Genomic DNA, 17413 nt, shown 5'->3' with positions numbered 1-17413 from the left:
ATTGTAGCTAGCCCAGGAATCATCAGAGCAATTGTTATTTGAAGGCCGGAATCTCAATCTACATAACTCCAATTTTCGGCTTAAAATTGTATCAGAGGATCACATGTTTGTCCCATCAGGCAGAATGTCCTCCCAGCCTTTTTTAACAAAAAGTGGTATAATTATTCGTGATTACCTTATCCTAAAATAAGCTTATTTTTCGTTAATTTAGCATAAGCACAATCAAATCACCATTCCGGGTTGTGGAAGGAAAACTCTGACCAACCCATCATCGTGAATGCTGTCTTGCATTAGAGAGAATTCACAAGTCGGTGAACTGTACAAAATAAAAAGATTAGAGAAAATATATAACCAGAGCGACCAAGTTAATGCCCTTGAGCAAGACCTAATTTTTTACTATATTGTGATTTCAGAACTTTTCTTACTGATTATCCAAATGGTATACAGTGAGTAGACTTTGTCACACACGAAGCTCTATGTTTCTTTCAGCAACATTTACAAGGACGACGAGAAATCGCAGGTAGAAAAAGGAATAGAGAGTAATACAATCGTATATATCTAATCTACGGTGTGTTAGCATCAATTCAATCATGATGAAAGTGCAAGCTCAGCCCATGCCAAAGATGATGCCTTAAGCTCAACTGATATAGAAGTGTCAATTCTGCCCTCCAACATTGTGCACAATTCCTGCATGGATGGTCGCTTGGTGATGTCTGGATTGACGCACAAGTTCACCACTTCGCAGATAACTTTGAGGTCATCATAACTAAAATGTTTCAACTCAGGATCCACCACATATGACATTACTTCTGGCAATTCAAGATAATCCTTAGCCTGCCAAATATTAGAAGTTTTTGGTGTTAGCTTCAACTCAAGCAATAATTAGAGAATGAATAGAAACAATATTCAATTTCAGAAGCTTCATGAATTATACCCAATCTACCAAGTTCCCTTTGTCCTTGCAGCATGGAGGTCTCCCACTGATTATTTCCAGCAGAAGCACACCAAATGCATAAATGTTGCCTTGGACATCCAAATGCCGTGCCTCAAGAGAACTTGGAAGTATGCAGATAGCACCTTGGCTGCCAAGAGTGCCAGGGTTCTTCTCCGATCTTGCAAGAATTGTCTTCCAACTATCAAAATCGACCAACTGCAGCAGAAGTCAAAAGATGTTCTTAAAAACAATGTTTATATAATTAAAGAAATGTTGTTTCTAGCATTTGGTAGATTCTTTTGTAATGAACAAGCCAAAAGTGACTTCAGCTAAAACATTCATTCAATTATGTAGAAAATACTAGCATATTATACTTGAAACTAACAGAAAAGATAAACACAGAGGGGATACCTTGGGAGAAAAGTCTTCAGTAAGATATACAGCACTAGAATTCAACTCTGATATAGTAAAAGGAGGGCCAAGTTCTGTATGGAGATACTTGAGTCCACGTGCAATACCTATTACAATTTTCATACGCCGTGTCCAAGATACTTGGCATCGTTCACCATCTGCATCCACATTGGTTGCTGAGGTTTAATCTAAGGAAACATCATAGACAATCCAATTATGTACAAGGAACTTGACTTACAATGGAGATGCTCATATAGAGTTCCATTTGATGCATAATCGAAAACCAACATTCTTGTAAATGGGGAGCTCTCTCTGCAATAGCCTAGCAGCTTTCCTGTATTCTCATGATTTATTCTTGCCAAGTCTGCCACCTGAAAGTCCATACAACCGAAAGCTTGATTGTTCCAAGTTATAACTTTTGCTAGGTGTTTGGTACTCTCTCATGGAAGCTTTACAGTAAAATTTCCTGCAGTTAAGGATGAGTAATTACCTCTCTCTGGAAATAGAGCTCAAGATAGCCTGTCCAATGCTCTTCTTTAATGCAGAGGGATATTACAGCAATCTCAGGCCCACCCTTCATGGTGCCCTTGTAGACCAAGCTGTCTGGTGAAGAGCCAATGATGTTGCTGAAGTCTTCACAGGCTACTTCCAGCTCTTGTCTGCTGAATCTCACCACATCTTTCAAGATCTCAGAATCTGTACGACAATCCCACCATTTTAACCAATTTTTTTGCTTGAGCAATAAACTACTGAAGTAGCACTGAAGCAGACATATTAATTGCCAAGTAAGGTGCCTAACCTATATATATGTGATCCTTCTCACTAGCCGATTTCTTCCAAGGGATTATTATGGAAGGTTTGCTCTTGCATCTCTGAAGTCCAGTGAAACCAGCAACGAGAAAGAGAACACCCACCATGGTTCCAGTCACTATTTCAAGAGTTAAAAGCCAGGCAGGTCTTGATGCAGACTGGTGCTTGGACACATCTTCAGCTGCTTGGTGCTTAGGGCTTAATCCAGCACGGGTTCTGGCAGGAGGAGCACCACCTAGAAGAGGAATTTTGTTAATTGGTATTGAATGGTTAGGCCATATCGAAAAGAAAAGTATTGGAGACTTCAACTAGACAACTAGGTGACTGTATTTCAAATTAAATACATAAAATTTAAAATATATTCCATTACGGAAGTGAAATCAGCATTTTTATCTGCAGAGTAGGACATCTTAAATTCCATCCCAACTAAACCCAAATGTGAAATGAAGCCTAGCATACCACATAAAGTAGTTGCACGTTGTTTGGGATCTTTGTTCTGTAGACAGTTCCCCTGAAAGCTTGTACTACAAGATATAAGTAGAGCAAAAATAAGCTAACTGAAAAAAAAAAAAAAAAAACAGAAAGCCCTATCACAAAGGTGCAGGTACCTTGGAAGATACTCCAAGCACTTAGGTATGCTTCCAACAAAGAAGTTGTACGAGAAATCTGCAACTTTTAACTGAGACAAGTGACACAAGCCAGTTAGGTTTGCACTTGAGGCATACCTGCACCAGAAATAAATTTCAAGAAAATTTATTAGGAAACTAAAACCATCCAATAAGGCTTAGAATGACGTAATTTTCCAAATAAGGATGAGCCACAAAAGTATTACACATACTAGTACAGTACATTGCCACTAATTCAACAAGTAAAGCTATCATTTATGAATAAAAATTATCAATATCCTTAGAATCCTGCCAAAATATGTAACACTGAGGAAGTAAAAAAGAAAAGGAAGCTAATAGCGTCTGACTAGTTAACTAAGTCCAGGAAAATAATTAACACGGAATTATATACTTGGCAACCTTTCCCATTTTTGAAATTAATTTCAGATTGTCAAATATGGCATGATTCTGCCCACAAATATGCTACACAAGCACATCTAAAGAGTTTGAAAAGCCAATAATGCTCATGCTTTGCCTTGATCAGTCTATCAGAACCAAATTAACTACCTTGAAAGCAAGAATCATCTACTTACATTCCGTGAATGTTAGCTGTGTAGCCGGAATTGCTGCCAGCAGGAACAGCGCCTTGAAGCCTATTTCTATCTAGATGAAGTTCCTCAAGAGAAATCAAATTACCGAGCTCGGCAGGCAGTCTCCCAGTCAACCCATTAGACTGAAGGTTTCTGCAACATAGGTACGTTGACCGGTTAAAATATTCAAGGAGTGCGAAGCACAAAATCCAGTTCTTTGGGAACAAACAATAAATTTCATTTACATTTTCACCAAACCAGTCAAGTTCCCAATCTCTGGAGGAATTGGACCTGTTAATTGGTTCGTCCCCAAATCCAAGATCTTCAGACGTTTCAACAAGCCCAATTCTTTAGGTATTATCCCAATCAAATTGTTCCCATGCAGAATTCTACAAGACAAGAAAGTGTGATATTAAACCTCAATCACCGTAAAAAAGTATAATACTTCAGCCGGTAGGAAAAGACAAAAATAAATAAGAGCTTACAGCTCTTGCAAGTACGTCAGCAGACCCAACTCTGGCGCAAGAAATCCCTTTAAAGATGATCCAGAGATGTTTCTACAAAACAAAATCCTCATACAAATCGGTAAGGCATGATTCTCCCAAACATGTATTTAACCAAACTATGCGTATCTATTGAAGTCCAGTCAAAGAAGTACCACAATACAACTGAGTAACAAATCATCTCTTACATCTTTAGAACACGGTCTCTAGCATCAGAACAAGCAATGCCAGTCCAATGACAAGGATCTGCATCAAGGGCATTCCAGTTGGACAAAAACAGATGGGGGTCTTCATATATTGCTTCCTTGAATGTTGTAAGAGCCCAAACTGAGGAAAATACGCAACTCCCATTTAGTAAAATTACGATCACATGACCTCAACAGCGCTAATAGACTATTTGATCACTAAGAAAATGTTGGAAAAAGAGAACAATTAACACAATCAAAAGATTCGAGATCTGAGGCAAGACAAAAAGTAAACAAACGAAACATTACATTCATTTGTAGCAAAGGCATTGCAGGTTGCAAAAAGAACTCCAGAGAGAACAAACAGAAGCTCAAGTGACGAGTATGATCTCATTTTCAGTTCAAGATTCTAACTTTTACCACCCAATAGTCTTCTAGAAACCACAAGACTCAAAACAAGAGCTCATTAAAGAAACTTCAAAAGAGGAAAAAGAAAAAGAAAAATCAAATGACTTGGATACTAGTGTTTATGAAGACAAATGTCAGTACACTAAAACTCTGAAACTGACTTAAAGTTCAATAATGTACTACAAATCTGCCCTTGTTAACAAGAACCAGATAAAGTTTTTAGTACAGTTTTTGTGAGTTTAAATCAAAGATTTTGCAACTACCCATGAAAGCAAATCCGTTGAAAGAGTAAACACAAGACAGATATGTCAAGTTAAAGGACAAAAGGAGATGTGAGAGAAACTTGGATTCAAAGAGAGGTTTTAGTTACTAGCTAAAGAAGATAAAGATCTTCTTGTTCCAGGTATTAAAAAAAAAATGTAGAACAGAAAAATCAAATAATGGATAATTGAAGTACAAAATGGAAAATGCAAAGAGTTTTGTTGATCTGCTTTCTGTAAGTTTGAGTTAAAATGGTAGGACGATTATTTTTGCTTTTGGAGCTCTACACATGCTTCTATTAGATTTTTTTTCTCTGCTAATAATGATTGCATTAACAAACAGGGTGGCTGTTGCTTTATTTTTTTCAATAGCGTCAATCTCGTGAGACGAGAAAACGAGATCTCGGGTGTTATGATAATGTGAGAGTCCGTGCCAACGGGAGAATAAGATTCTCTTGTGATTTAATTTCGTAAAAATATAAAAACTTATAAGAACTGATATTATGAGAGAATTTTTATCCCATATTAGTAATGTGGATCCATGATCCATCAAATTAAACGAAGAAACAAATATATATACATTTTAATTATTAAATAACAAAAATTTTAATTCAAATTATGATGAAACAAGAGTTCAGCATATTTAAAAGTAATTAAATTATTTTGAACCATTCTATAATTATGTTCATTATCAATGAATCATTAATGTTAAATTTACACGATTAATTTTTTAAAAAAGCTTTATATTATTTATAAATAAAAATATATCCATATGAAATGATTTTAAACAACATCTTGTATCTTTTTTTTCTTTTTAAATGGGTGACTTATAAAAAAAAACACAAAAATGATATATTAAAATTATTGTCTATTATAATAAAAGAAAAAGTAATTGTAGATATGATAAACAACAATTATATTTATATTTAAGAATGTCAGATTATTTGGCCAATGAAAAACTCTTGTAATAGTAAAAAAGATGAATTCAGAACTCTCGTAATAAGAGAAACAATTTTATTTTACGTTAGCAGCCGTAGTAGGGAGCCGGGAGCGGGCCAATCGCCGTTCCGGTATTTGCGCCGGTTATCACGTGACATTGCCGTAACCTAATTTGAATCAATCATTTCTATGAATCGTTAAAATATCGCGATATAATCTGCCCCCGTTTTACTTTTATTAAGCCAGTGCAATTAGATTAACAGCTGTCATTAAGTGGCTAAAATCAAGGGTCGCTGGCCAATTTGTCCGTCCCCATCAAATTTTAGTTCCCTTGATTTTCTTTTGTACCAAAGAGCAAGCCAAGGCCACGACCGTTTGAAATTTGAATGCTTTTACTATGTCGTTTAGTGGCTTTTGAGAGCAAAAGCACACTTCTTTTGAATAAAGCTCGTAAACAAATTTTCTCCCTCTCAAGTTCAATGTTTACAGTTGTTACCCATGAACATCAGTTTGTTAGTAGCATGTGATGCATCTAAATGCATATCTTTAAACATTAAATTAATAATCAAAGTGAGTGCATTTTGGATATTAATATCTAACAAAAAAAAATGTGCATAGTCTTTCAAGCTTAGGTGAGGTATGGAATATAATATTAATATAAATGCATATGATTAATGAGACAACTTGTTGAATGTCACAAGTGTTATTTAATGTACGTATTGTGATGTTATTATTATTATTATTATTATTATCATTATTATTATGAGGTTGCCTTTTTGGTTTGTAATGTTTTTGTATATTTGGGTTTGGGAGGTGACACAAGACATGAAAGATTGTTTAAGCATGAAGCTTCCTTCCTGACTATGCTTCCAAGCAAATACACTTTTTGAGTATTTTTAAAGGGAGCCGGAGCGTGAGCCACGTCATTTTCTAATTCTATTTTCTGCTGTGACTCGAAGAGGCTCGGTTTCTATGAGTCTTTACAGGTGTCACAAACTAATTGGACTAATGAAAAGTCAAACAAAAGAAGAGAAGTTGGTGGAGCCGTCTGAGACAGTTTTCGGTCCCTTTTGTGAGAGAGCGCCCTCTGTCTTCCTCACATTGGCCTTGAACACTCTCCACGTGACGACTTTGATCTGGACCCACTTTGTCTTTGGTTAATACTAAACAATAAATTGATTAAATTCTCATAACCTTTTAAAAAAAAAAAATTCCCTAGAACGTCACTCAAAATTTCTTTACTTATTATTTGAAGAGAAAAATATTCTAAAAAACTTTTTAAATAAAATTTTTTAAATAAGGTTATCCTTCTTTCTTCTTTAGTCATATGAAAAATCTCATTTAGAGAGCCTCTTATTATTATATTATTTTTTATCTTCTCATTCTTAAAGGGAGAAATGTGTTGTAATTGTTATTATTTTTGTGGAGAAAAAATTTTGACTATTTTTTTTAAAATATGACTATTTTTTTTAACTTTTCTATTTGTCAAATAATTAAACAAACAAATATTTAAATAGTTAAATTAGAAGAGTATTTTTAGTGATACTCTCATGTTTTTTTTATTTTGACCTTTCTCATTATTATTATTATTATTATGCCATTAATTTGCAATTTATTTATTTATCTTTGATTTCTAAACAAAATGATGAAAATAGGTTTTTTTTTAATCATTTCTTTAATTTAGCCAAATTGAGCATAACCAGGCTTATTAAAATTCTTAATCATGTCTGTTCATTTGGTTTTATACTTTTCATTAATTTCATGATTAACGATATGGGGAGTGGATAAGCTGTCACATTCGTCATCAAAGAGGATTCAAGAGCAAGAAAAATCTCATGTTTGGTGAAGCATCTCAAAAGTAAATGCCTCCAAAATTTGGAATGATTTTATTGGAACCGGCTTACTAATTAAAGTGGCCTTGCCGTTGCAGGTTCCATCAATATGAATCCAGAATCATCAAATATAATTTGATAAATTAACTTAACGTTGATGTAATTGATTCTTTAATGCCAAAGCTTCCTATTAGAGGCAGAAACTAACACGACAATTTAGCTCCCCGTATTGCTTACGTCTCCATTGATGTCATATATTTAAGCTACGATTAATTAATTTTTAAAAGCATTACATATAATCAAGGTATTTGCAAATCCATATATTTATCAACATAATTTGTGGATTACACCACCGACCGTCAATAATTGCGAGTATTAGCAAAGGAACTTAACGTTCAACGTCTCAACTAACAAAGAGTTTATTTGTATTTTTTTTCCCTTTTTTGCTTTTTTTTGGGTTTTTCACAACAACTAGCAAAGAGTTGAAGCCAAGCCAACCTAACATTCTATGTGGACTGTTGAGTCTCGTGCATGTTAGGCTGGTTCAACATTTAAGATGAACACATAATTAATCGCCCAAGTATCTTGACAAAGATTTTTTTATCTCAAAACCATTCATGGTTCAGGCTTTAATTAGGCATTTATATATAAGTTTCACCATAGCTAGTTCAAGTAATTAATTTCCAATTGTATATCCCAAAATGGGTCGTCCTGACAAGTCGTCCAAACGGCTTGTACAGGTTATTTGCTGTGTGCATTAATGTGAGGTTAATTAAGGGGTATGGCCTACTGTGTTATCAGTCTCAATCTTTAAGGACGGAAACACAAATATAAACTTATTCGTACGATTGCAATAAATCTATGGCCACGGACAAAGTTTCCTCCCCACTTGAAAAGGAAACCTAATAACTAGAAGACCAGATGGTCTACAAATAAAAATAAAACAGCTGCGTGCAAAATATCATCATATTGTGAGCTTTTTCTCAGTACTTATTTATATGGACACACGTGATTGTAAGAATGCATGTAACAGTACTAAGCAGTAGTCGCAAGGTGCTCCTGTGTGCGGCACTGAAATCATAATCATATTAATATTAGCAACGGTGGAGACTGGATTGATCATCATCATTTTCATTCATTTGTTCTGTCGCCCAAAAGAAACCAATTCCTTTCATCCACATGACCAATTCAGACAAATACTGTGATTCGTCAGTGATAAAGCTCGTTATTAATACACTTGTGGGCAAAGAGATGATGATGAGTCATTCACAACTTTCCGGTGGTCCAAAATGCTGCATGCGTGGCTCATAGCAATTGATTTAATTATAAGTACAGTTTGGTGCAAAACATAAGTGCTGTATGCCTTCTTTAATTAATTAAATTGGGCTTGCTGAGTCGTAGGATTTGACCCTTTATCAAATGATTGAATAAATAAAAGCCTAACCTAAGAAATTAATATGCATATATTATTCGCACTATTGCTTCTTCAAACTTTCCCAGTATCTATCCTCCCATTTCTGCACTTGTAGAATTGCATTAAGTTTTCTCCGATAGAAAGCACCAAGAACTTTGGGTTCATACGGAGGAGGCAATGTGCACGGGTTTGTAATAGAAGGACCTTTGACTAATGACTCCATCATGAACTTTTTATGCGACCCATTTGCGTTACAAGCCATAGTCTCTGAGCATACCTCCACAGCTCCATCAGGTGCCACTGGCTTGAATTTCAAAAGCTTAGCATACTCGTTTAACAAATGAAACATGTAATCATACACGTATTCCATTTTCAGTTCTTCTTGAATGAAGTTGCTCGCCGCTCTCCCAATTTCCTGTGCCTGCTAATAAAGTCCATTGACATGCGTATCACATTACTTAACAAAATATCACATCGGTATAATATAATCAACAAAGCTAATTACCTTTTGCTTGTGGGTGTTACCCCAGTCTACGGCAAACTTAATAGATTTGCACTTATCTTTATCTCTTATCGGCCAATAGTGTCGCAGAGGTTGTAAATATCTTATGAAGAAATCGTGGAAATAGGGCTTTACAAGGAGTGTCATAGAGTCACATGCTAGAATGTACTTCTCACTAACTGACCATGCATATCCTTCGATGTAGATTTTGTACCTAATGAATAAGTAGTGAACAAGAAAAGTCAATGTTGAAAGTTGACTTCATGAACGTACCCATCAGTTAAGTCTGAGACTAGCTATACCTGTGGGCGCATTGGCTCGCCAGATTTGATTGTTGAAAACCTCGCTTAGATTCAAGGATCCAATCCTGCAGAAGTTAATTAATAAACATATATATATGCACAATAAATAAATATAATCAAAGGTTTGATCGAATTAATTGGTTTTAAGCAGCTTTATTTGGCTAGCAAGTCAAGTTTAAATATTAGGGACTGCAATTAAGGGGCTAAAAATTAATTTAACTTCTGTCCATGCCCAGCATTTTGAAAAAGATTAAAAAGAAATTAAAACCAGGAATCTTAGAACATAAATGAGTAATATATATAAAAGAAATTACTTGGACATAGAGTCGAGCATTCCAGTCGTGTTTATCTGATAGATTACAAGTGAGGAGGTCTCTTCTTGTTTCAGCTACAAAAGGGTTTCCTTTCCAGTAGGCATAGGGTTCCCTGTCTATCCAATTCCTCCTATTGTTGCCTTCTTTTAGCTCCCTCAACAAACTTTCCCATGGATTTATATTTATCTCAGCCCTGCCAAAATAATTCCATAGGCGCATTCTAACATAAATTTCAAATCTGACACCCAATAACCCAAAACAATTATATTGCTAGATGAAAATTAATGTCAACCTAGCCGACTGACAATCATATGTACGTACGTACTTGCACAATTTCAAACATCAGTGGAGAAGGAGAACCCACAATCAAATCTTTCGATCATATACTTGTTTCGTTATAAAATAAAATAAAAGATTGGTTAGTTTTTCTTTCATTCATTTCATTAATTTCTCCAAAATTATTGTAAAGATATTATATATTGTAAAAGTAAGGAAAAAACACAAGGTAAAAAATATAATATAATTTATAACTTGGGTGCATTTGGCACACTATATTATATTATATTATATTACGAAATGTACTATATGTACGAATATTTTATTTCATTATTTATATTACTATTAATTTTAAATTAATAGTATAAAATTAACAGTATTCGAATTTATTATTATTTAAGTATTTATTATTAGTTATATTAAACTGTTAAATAATAATCAATTCTTATATATCAATTGCTGTAATATATTTAAATAATATAATATTATGTCATTTTTATATATTATTTAAGTATTTATTATTAGTAATATTGAACTTATTAAATAATAATCAATTTTTATATATTAATTGTTATAATATATAAATAATACATTATTTTGCTATATTTTTAATAGAATAAGAAATAAAAACATAATATAATATTATTGAATAATAAATTATTAGTTCATTAATTTATATTAACAATTATAATTAAAAATAAAACAAAATAGAAATCAATATTATGTTATATTAAAAATTTTATATTTATTTATTATTATAATAAAGTTAAAAATTAAAAAACTATGTCTTGCCATCCCGGGGCATTAGCATTAAAATTCAGGTGAAATAATCTGTGTTTGGTCGCATGTCATTAGCGTAGGACCCCTTGATTATCAGAAAACAAAATTAATTACAGTGCGCTTCTACCCTACGTGGCCTACGATGGTAGCTAGAGTCCAAGTCGATTTAAGTCCCTCACATGCATGCATTCTACAATTTCCATACGAAAACAAAAACACACGCAACACGCAACCAGCAATCAAAAGAGAGAGCAACAACAAGATGAAGAAGAAGAAGAAGAAGTCATTACCATCCCCAGAAGGACCAATCAGGAAACACTATATCCATCGTCCACCTATCACCACTGTACCGAAACAACGGAGGTGGGCCCTTGTTGTTTGGCCCGCTGTAGTCGCGTGATAGGACGACGGGGCGGTCATCGCAGTCAAACATAAGCTCCAAGTCCGGTAATCTTCCGGGATACTTTCTAAGGAGTTGCAAGATGCCCCATATGGTGAAAACGTCTCTAGTTTGTATTGATTGTTTGTACTTATGGATATATACTTTGTTGTTGACGAGTACTAGACGAAAATGAGCCGTTTGATTGGCTCTTTCTAACATGTCCCTTGTGATTCCTGTGACTTTCCAGGGGCTTAGATCTTCGTGGATCCACCGAAAGTAATCTGGGCATGTGGATGTGGGTGTTATTGAGTAATCTGAAATTGATTTTTGTGTTTGAGATGTTTTGGGGTAATTTGTTGGGCAAGTTTGGGTTTGGTTTTTGACACAATTGAGTGGGGTTGTGATTCTTTTTGGTGGCCGGTTTTGTGGCTTTCGGGATACGATAATCACCGTTTTATTTCTTGAGATATTGTGAACAGAAAAATTAGACTGCAAAATAATCGAAAACGCAAATAACTCGATCATAATCAATTGAAATATATCTGTGCAGGAAAAATTAAAACAAGTGCTGTAAGTTGGTATTGCTTACAGTATCAGAATTCCATAAGGAAGAAATGAAAGCAGTAGCTATGAGGAGTGGAAGAAAGAGTAGCAGTGTTGTGGTGGTTCCTAGATTCTTTTTGACACGGGGCCGCCACCGCCATAATGTAATTAGCACCTCTGAAAAGTGTCTAACAAGTCCAGAACTGCAAAATCGCTGCATGGTTAATTGATTTGATAAAAGGTTCATCAACTAGCTCAAGCTCTCAGCTAGCAAGCATTATGAGCATTTTTTTACAAGTCCCGGAGGCATGAGTACTGCTGCATGATTAATCTGCTGTTTGGCATTATTTCTGCCCTTGAAATTGATAGCTGGGGTCTAGTCTTTGTCTGTCATAATATATATATGTCAAAATTGTTGAAATTGCAATGCACCTTCTGTTATGCAGGGTGACGACTTTAAGTCAATTTTCTTAATTAAATTGATATTATTTGCTGTTGTATAATGGAAGTGGAATCTAGAACCGTAGAACGAGGGGGGACCAAAGCATGCGACAAAACTAAGTTCCAGAAACTCTCCCACAAAAGCCTTTAACCCTCCACCGCTGGCAATTCCTGTTATACAAGTCATTCCGCACAAGAGTTGCATGAAAATGCCATTTCATTGGAGGACCGCGGCCGGAGCAGCTGTAGCTTTTAGCGCTAGAGCATTTAGTGAATATTATGTGATGTGATTTAAAAGTTAAATTGATTTGATCTGGACAACTTAATATCTTTATAATTTGGGTTGAAATTATTATTTAAAAGCCATCTTTATTACACATTATTAATTTTTATTTTTTAATTATATTTTTTTCCACGCATAACTTTTAAGTTACAGAACCCCAATAATAGTTAAATAGAGCCACACATATCAATTTTGGATTCCAAATCTCTGTGTAATATATAAGAATTACGCACCATTGGTGAAGCATACTGAGTTTAATTAGGTTTTGATTATCAAAGTTAGGAAATTTAGGGTGCGTTTGGTAATGTTTTTTAACTAGTGTTTTCAACTCTTATTTTAGAGAAAAAAAATGATGTTTTTAATGTGATGTTTTTTAAAATGAAAATTTGTTTGGTATTGTGTTTTCAAAACTGCATATGAAAATGAAAACAATAAAAATTTGTTTGGTTGTTTGTTTGAAAATGTGAAAAACAGTAAAAATGTATTTGATTGTTTGTCTGAAAATATAATTTTTTTTATAGAATATCTTATAAAATAAATTTTCTTTAATTTATTTATTCATTTTATCTTTTATTATTATAATTTTAATCAAAGTGAAATCAAATTTCACAAAACAATAATAATTTTTAGAAACCCTCTTATATTTTATTAATTTTAAGAAAATAAAATAAAAAATAAAATAATAAATGTTGTATAATTAGCATAACAAAATAAAAAACCATACTACACTTATACATTGGGGAGGAAGAAGAAAGCTTTGTTCATGGTCAAAGAAAAAGAAGAAGAAGAAGAAGATGAAGATAAGGTAAATCATAAAAAGGGGGAAAGAAGAAAGCTCTGATGAATTAAGAAGAAGAAAAAGATAAGGGAAATCATAAAAGTGACACTCTTTTCTAAAAAGAGAGATAAAGTAAAAATAAATTTAAATAAATAATAATATAATAAATCATAGTTGTGGACCCGGATTACTTTTTATCTCCCCTCTTTTATTTTGTTCTCCAGCGAGCTCAGGAACGTCAATTTGACGTTCTTGAGTTTTCTTTACAAAACTTGAGGAACAAAAATATTTTGTTCTCTATTTTTTTTTACTATTTATTACAAAATGGTTTAACCAAACATGTTTTGTAGTTTTCATTTTTGAAAAACAAAAAACACTCATCCAAAAAACGTTACCAAACACACCCTTACATATCTAGTTATTTTCATAAAGTTATTATCAAAACTATCCATATTACAAAATTTCTTACCATATTAGTTATATATCTCTATTTTGGACTAATTGACCTTTAAAGCAACCAACATGAAATCAACACGGGGGGTAGCTCTACCTGCAACCAACATGGGGAATGCCACCATCGTCGGCAGCCAGTCGCAACCAACATAGGTGATGGAAAACGAACCAACACAAGCAATGACTGTCGTCGCTCGCAATCAACAGGAGCGATGGCTTCCATTGACTGCAACCGGCCATCGTCCACAACAAATCAAGTTCTTTTAAAGGGTAATCTAGTTCAAAATAGGTATAAGTGGCTAGTATGATAAATAATATTTGTAATATATTTAATTTTGATAATGATTTTGTGAAAATGACTAGATATATAAATTTCCGTACCAAGTTTGGTATGCTGCAAAATAAATTGAAACCTGTTAATTCAACAATATACGCTAAGTACAACGAGTATTCTGTGTGTGTGTGTGTGTGTGTGACAACATATATTTTGTCATATTTAATATATGCCTTGTTTGATTAGTTTTAAGTTTGATAATGTTATCTGCAATGATGCAAAATTAGATATTCAAATTTGACCCACATACAATATGGATTTCTTAGGTTGCTGAACATCCCGTGATTAGGTAGACTCGGCCAATTGGTATAATTATCTGAACACTTGAGTGACCAAATGTATAAATTAAAATTTTTGTTAGGTAAAAGCCACACCAAAGACAACATAGTGGTGCGCTGGTTAGAAATAGTTATTTTATATGGATGTTAAGTTATTCCCAAAAGTAACATTCATTAATGTCAACAATTAATTAAATTGGTGTCACATGAATTGAAATAATATGACGATCCTACAAAAATAATTATATCATTTTTAAAAAAAAATTAGTGATGTCATAATTAAAATTACAGTATCAATACTGTGACAAACATACATTTTCTAAATTATGTTTAACATTAGTAAATGAAAGGTCAAATAAGTAGATTAATATAAGAGTGATAAATTGATATTTTAAAATTACAAACAAAATAAATATTTGTAAAAATAAAAAAAAAACTTATAAATCAATATTAAACTTTAATTAAACAAAAAATAATTTATTCATTTAATTTAATTAAGTAAATAAAAAATTACTCATAAAATGAAAACAAGAAAATTTCATTAAAAACTATTGAAGTAAGTTTTATTAAATTGGTTTAACCATAAATTATATATTCGTCCTAGGACATTTATAATTTTTTTAATTTTCTATCATAGTTTTTGTGTATTACACATTTTAATTAAGCGAAATTATTCTTTTAAAGCCAAAACAAAATAAAAAAAGATATTCCTATATTATTTATTTTCCTTCATGAGTTACATGCAAGAATAATATGTGTTCGCCACTTTGTCATTTATTTTAGTAAATTGATTTTGGGGCTTGTTGTGTAATAGGAGATGATTCAATTGCAACTGATCTAAAGAAGTAGAAGTTGACTATTATTGGCATTGGTACAAATTTTATCTCAACTTATTTAAGTGGTAATTTCAACCAAAGATGGCCCTCTTACTCTTAGGATTGAGTTTCCTCTTTATTGGATCAGACTATAATTGTATAATACCAATATCATGCAATCTTATTATAGGGTTAAAGGAGGAAGTATTTTATCTTAGGTTATATGTCCTAGGATCTTGGGATCATATGAATCTTAAATATTATGAGGTTTATCCTAGGATCTTAGGAATCTTAGAGCTTAGGATTTTAAAAACCTTAGTACTTAGGACATTTTATCCTAAGTGATTTGTTTTAGGAACCTTAGAACTAGGAGCTTTTTCCTAAGAGGTTTATCTTAAGAACGTTGGAGTAAGGAACCTCGGAACCTAAGAGGATTTATCCGAAATGGTTTGTCCTAAAAACCTTGAAACATAAGAACTTTTTTCAGAGGGTTTATTCTAGAGATCTTGGAACTTAAGAACCTTGAAGGTTAGAAACTTTGGAATTTATGAGATTTTACCTTGGAACCTAAGAACCTTAGAGGTTGGAAACCTCATAACCCATGAGGTTAGGAATCTTGATAATTTATCCTAAAAACCTTAAGAGGTTAGAAACCTTGGAGCCTAGAAGGTTTTTCCTAAGAATTTGAGTGGTGATATTTGACCCATTTATTATATATCATCAACCCCCAATTTTTAGTTAGCCCCATTAAAAAATTTAAACTAATCTTTATCTCTCAACATACTCCACTTAATCTCAAATTTATCCTTATTATGATTTTTAATTTTTTTCCAAGCACTCACCGTATAGAACTTCTAAAATCTATTTTAAAAAAATTTCTTAAAATCACTATAATCTCTCTCTTTCTTTTTAAACGTTCCATCGTTGGCATAATTATTTAAAAAAAAAGATTTGATACTTCTTCACCATCCTTTATAGAGTAATATAAATTAATATTTTACATGATTACAAAAGAAGAGTATACAATATTGGAGAAGAGATAATAATTTAAAAAAAAAAATAGGGTTTAAGAAATTGGATTGGTTAAAACAGATATTAATAGAAATTACCATGTAGTTGGACTTAAAAGCTATTTATTCTTTTAATCATTTCATATAAGGGTAAATTTATAAGTATTAGTACAAAAAATATTAATAGAGGCTGGTGAAATAAAATGAAGAAGTAAAATATCACAACTCTTAAGAATTTTTGCCAAATCTTGTCGTAATCTTTGTCAGAATTATATTTATTTGGGATTTAGTTCGACCCATTATTTTTTGTCCAACAATTGGAGTATGGATGCAAAAATTTGAAAAATTAAAGGAAAAAGTGAAATTTTGTCTGGTGGCGCGCTTAAAAAGAAAAGAAAGAGGATAGAAAAGATGACGAGAAAGAGGAAAGCAAATAAAGATGAAATAAATCATAGAATTGGTTAGTTGAGCTAAAAGCTCACAACTTTCAATTAGTTCAATGCCTTGAAATTTCTTGTAAATTCCTTTAAACAGAACTTAATTTTGATCATGTTTGTGGTTTTTCATCAACTTTCAATTATTACATCTGGTTTAAGCTAGCGTTTGGAAAATAATTTGAGTTTTAATCTCTCTAGGCACTTAGTTCTGATTGGTAAAGTTTTTTTTTAAAATTATTTAAATAGACTTTTTGATAGTAGAGTTTTCATAAATAGAGTTTTTATTTAAATAAAAAATTATTTATTTAATTGTTAATGAGAACTTTTATTAAAAATTATAAAATTACTTTAATAAACAAATTTTTTAAAGTTATGTCACAAAATTAATGAAATAATATTGTCAAATAAATAAAAGATATTTTAAACATTCTACTATTTAAAAAAAAAACATTTTCAACCTCTACTCCAAGATCCTAAAATTTGAACTTTTGTTATAAGAATTAAAATAATTTATTTAATCTTCAAAAGCTCCACTCAAAAAATAACTATACAACGTTAAAAAAAAATTAAAAGGAATTTATATAATTAAATAAA

General features: G+C 32.5%; 2 protein-coding genes across 3 annotated transcripts; both read right to left on the bottom strand.

Annotated features, from left to right (window-relative positions):
- Positions 1 to 365: 365 nt before the first annotated feature.
- Positions 366 to 4998, bottom strand: LOC102613740 (probable LRR receptor-like serine/threonine-protein kinase At1g63430). The gene is made up of 13 exons (XM_006476525.4): positions 4348 to 4998; positions 4042 to 4180; positions 3836 to 3907; positions 3596 to 3739; positions 3354 to 3503; positions 2764 to 2880; positions 2615 to 2679; positions 2145 to 2390; positions 1836 to 2041; positions 1584 to 1716; positions 1346 to 1503; positions 935 to 1150; positions 366 to 834 (listed from the first exon to the last, which is right to left on the bottom strand). Exons 1-13 carry the CDS (start codon positions 4430 to 4432, stop codon positions 589 to 591), a joined length of 1977 nt encoding a protein of 658 aa, XP_006476588.2. The 5' UTR covers positions 4433 to 4998; the 3' UTR covers positions 366 to 588.
- A 3759-nt stretch (positions 4999 to 8757) lies between these two features.
- LOC102613267 (uncharacterized) lies at positions 8758 to 12237 on the bottom strand. 2 transcript variants are annotated; one of them, XM_006476523.4, is made up of 6 exons: positions 12037 to 12237; positions 11356 to 11936; positions 10010 to 10202; positions 9696 to 9760; positions 9397 to 9607; positions 8758 to 9315 (listed from the first exon to the last, which is right to left on the bottom strand). In XM_006476523.4, exons 1-6 carry the CDS (start codon positions 12235 to 12237, stop codon positions 8953 to 8955), a joined length of 1614 nt encoding a protein of 537 aa, XP_006476586.2. In that variant the 3' UTR covers positions 8758 to 8952. The 2 variants fall into 2 exon arrangements, with proteins under 2 accessions (XP_006476586.2, XP_006476587.2); XM_006476524.4 differs by having other exon boundaries at positions 8758 to 9312.
- Between the last annotated feature and the right edge of the window lie 5176 nt (positions 12238 to 17413).

This window comes from Citrus sinensis, chromosome 3, assembly GCF_022201045.2.
Source record: "Citrus sinensis cultivar Valencia sweet orange chromosome 3, DVS_A1.0, whole genome shotgun sequence".
Taxonomy (NCBI): Eukaryota; Viridiplantae; Streptophyta; class Magnoliopsida; order Sapindales; family Rutaceae; genus Citrus; species Citrus sinensis.
Note: the sequence above shows the minus strand (reverse complement) of the source record. Positions and strands in the feature narration are given on the sequence as shown.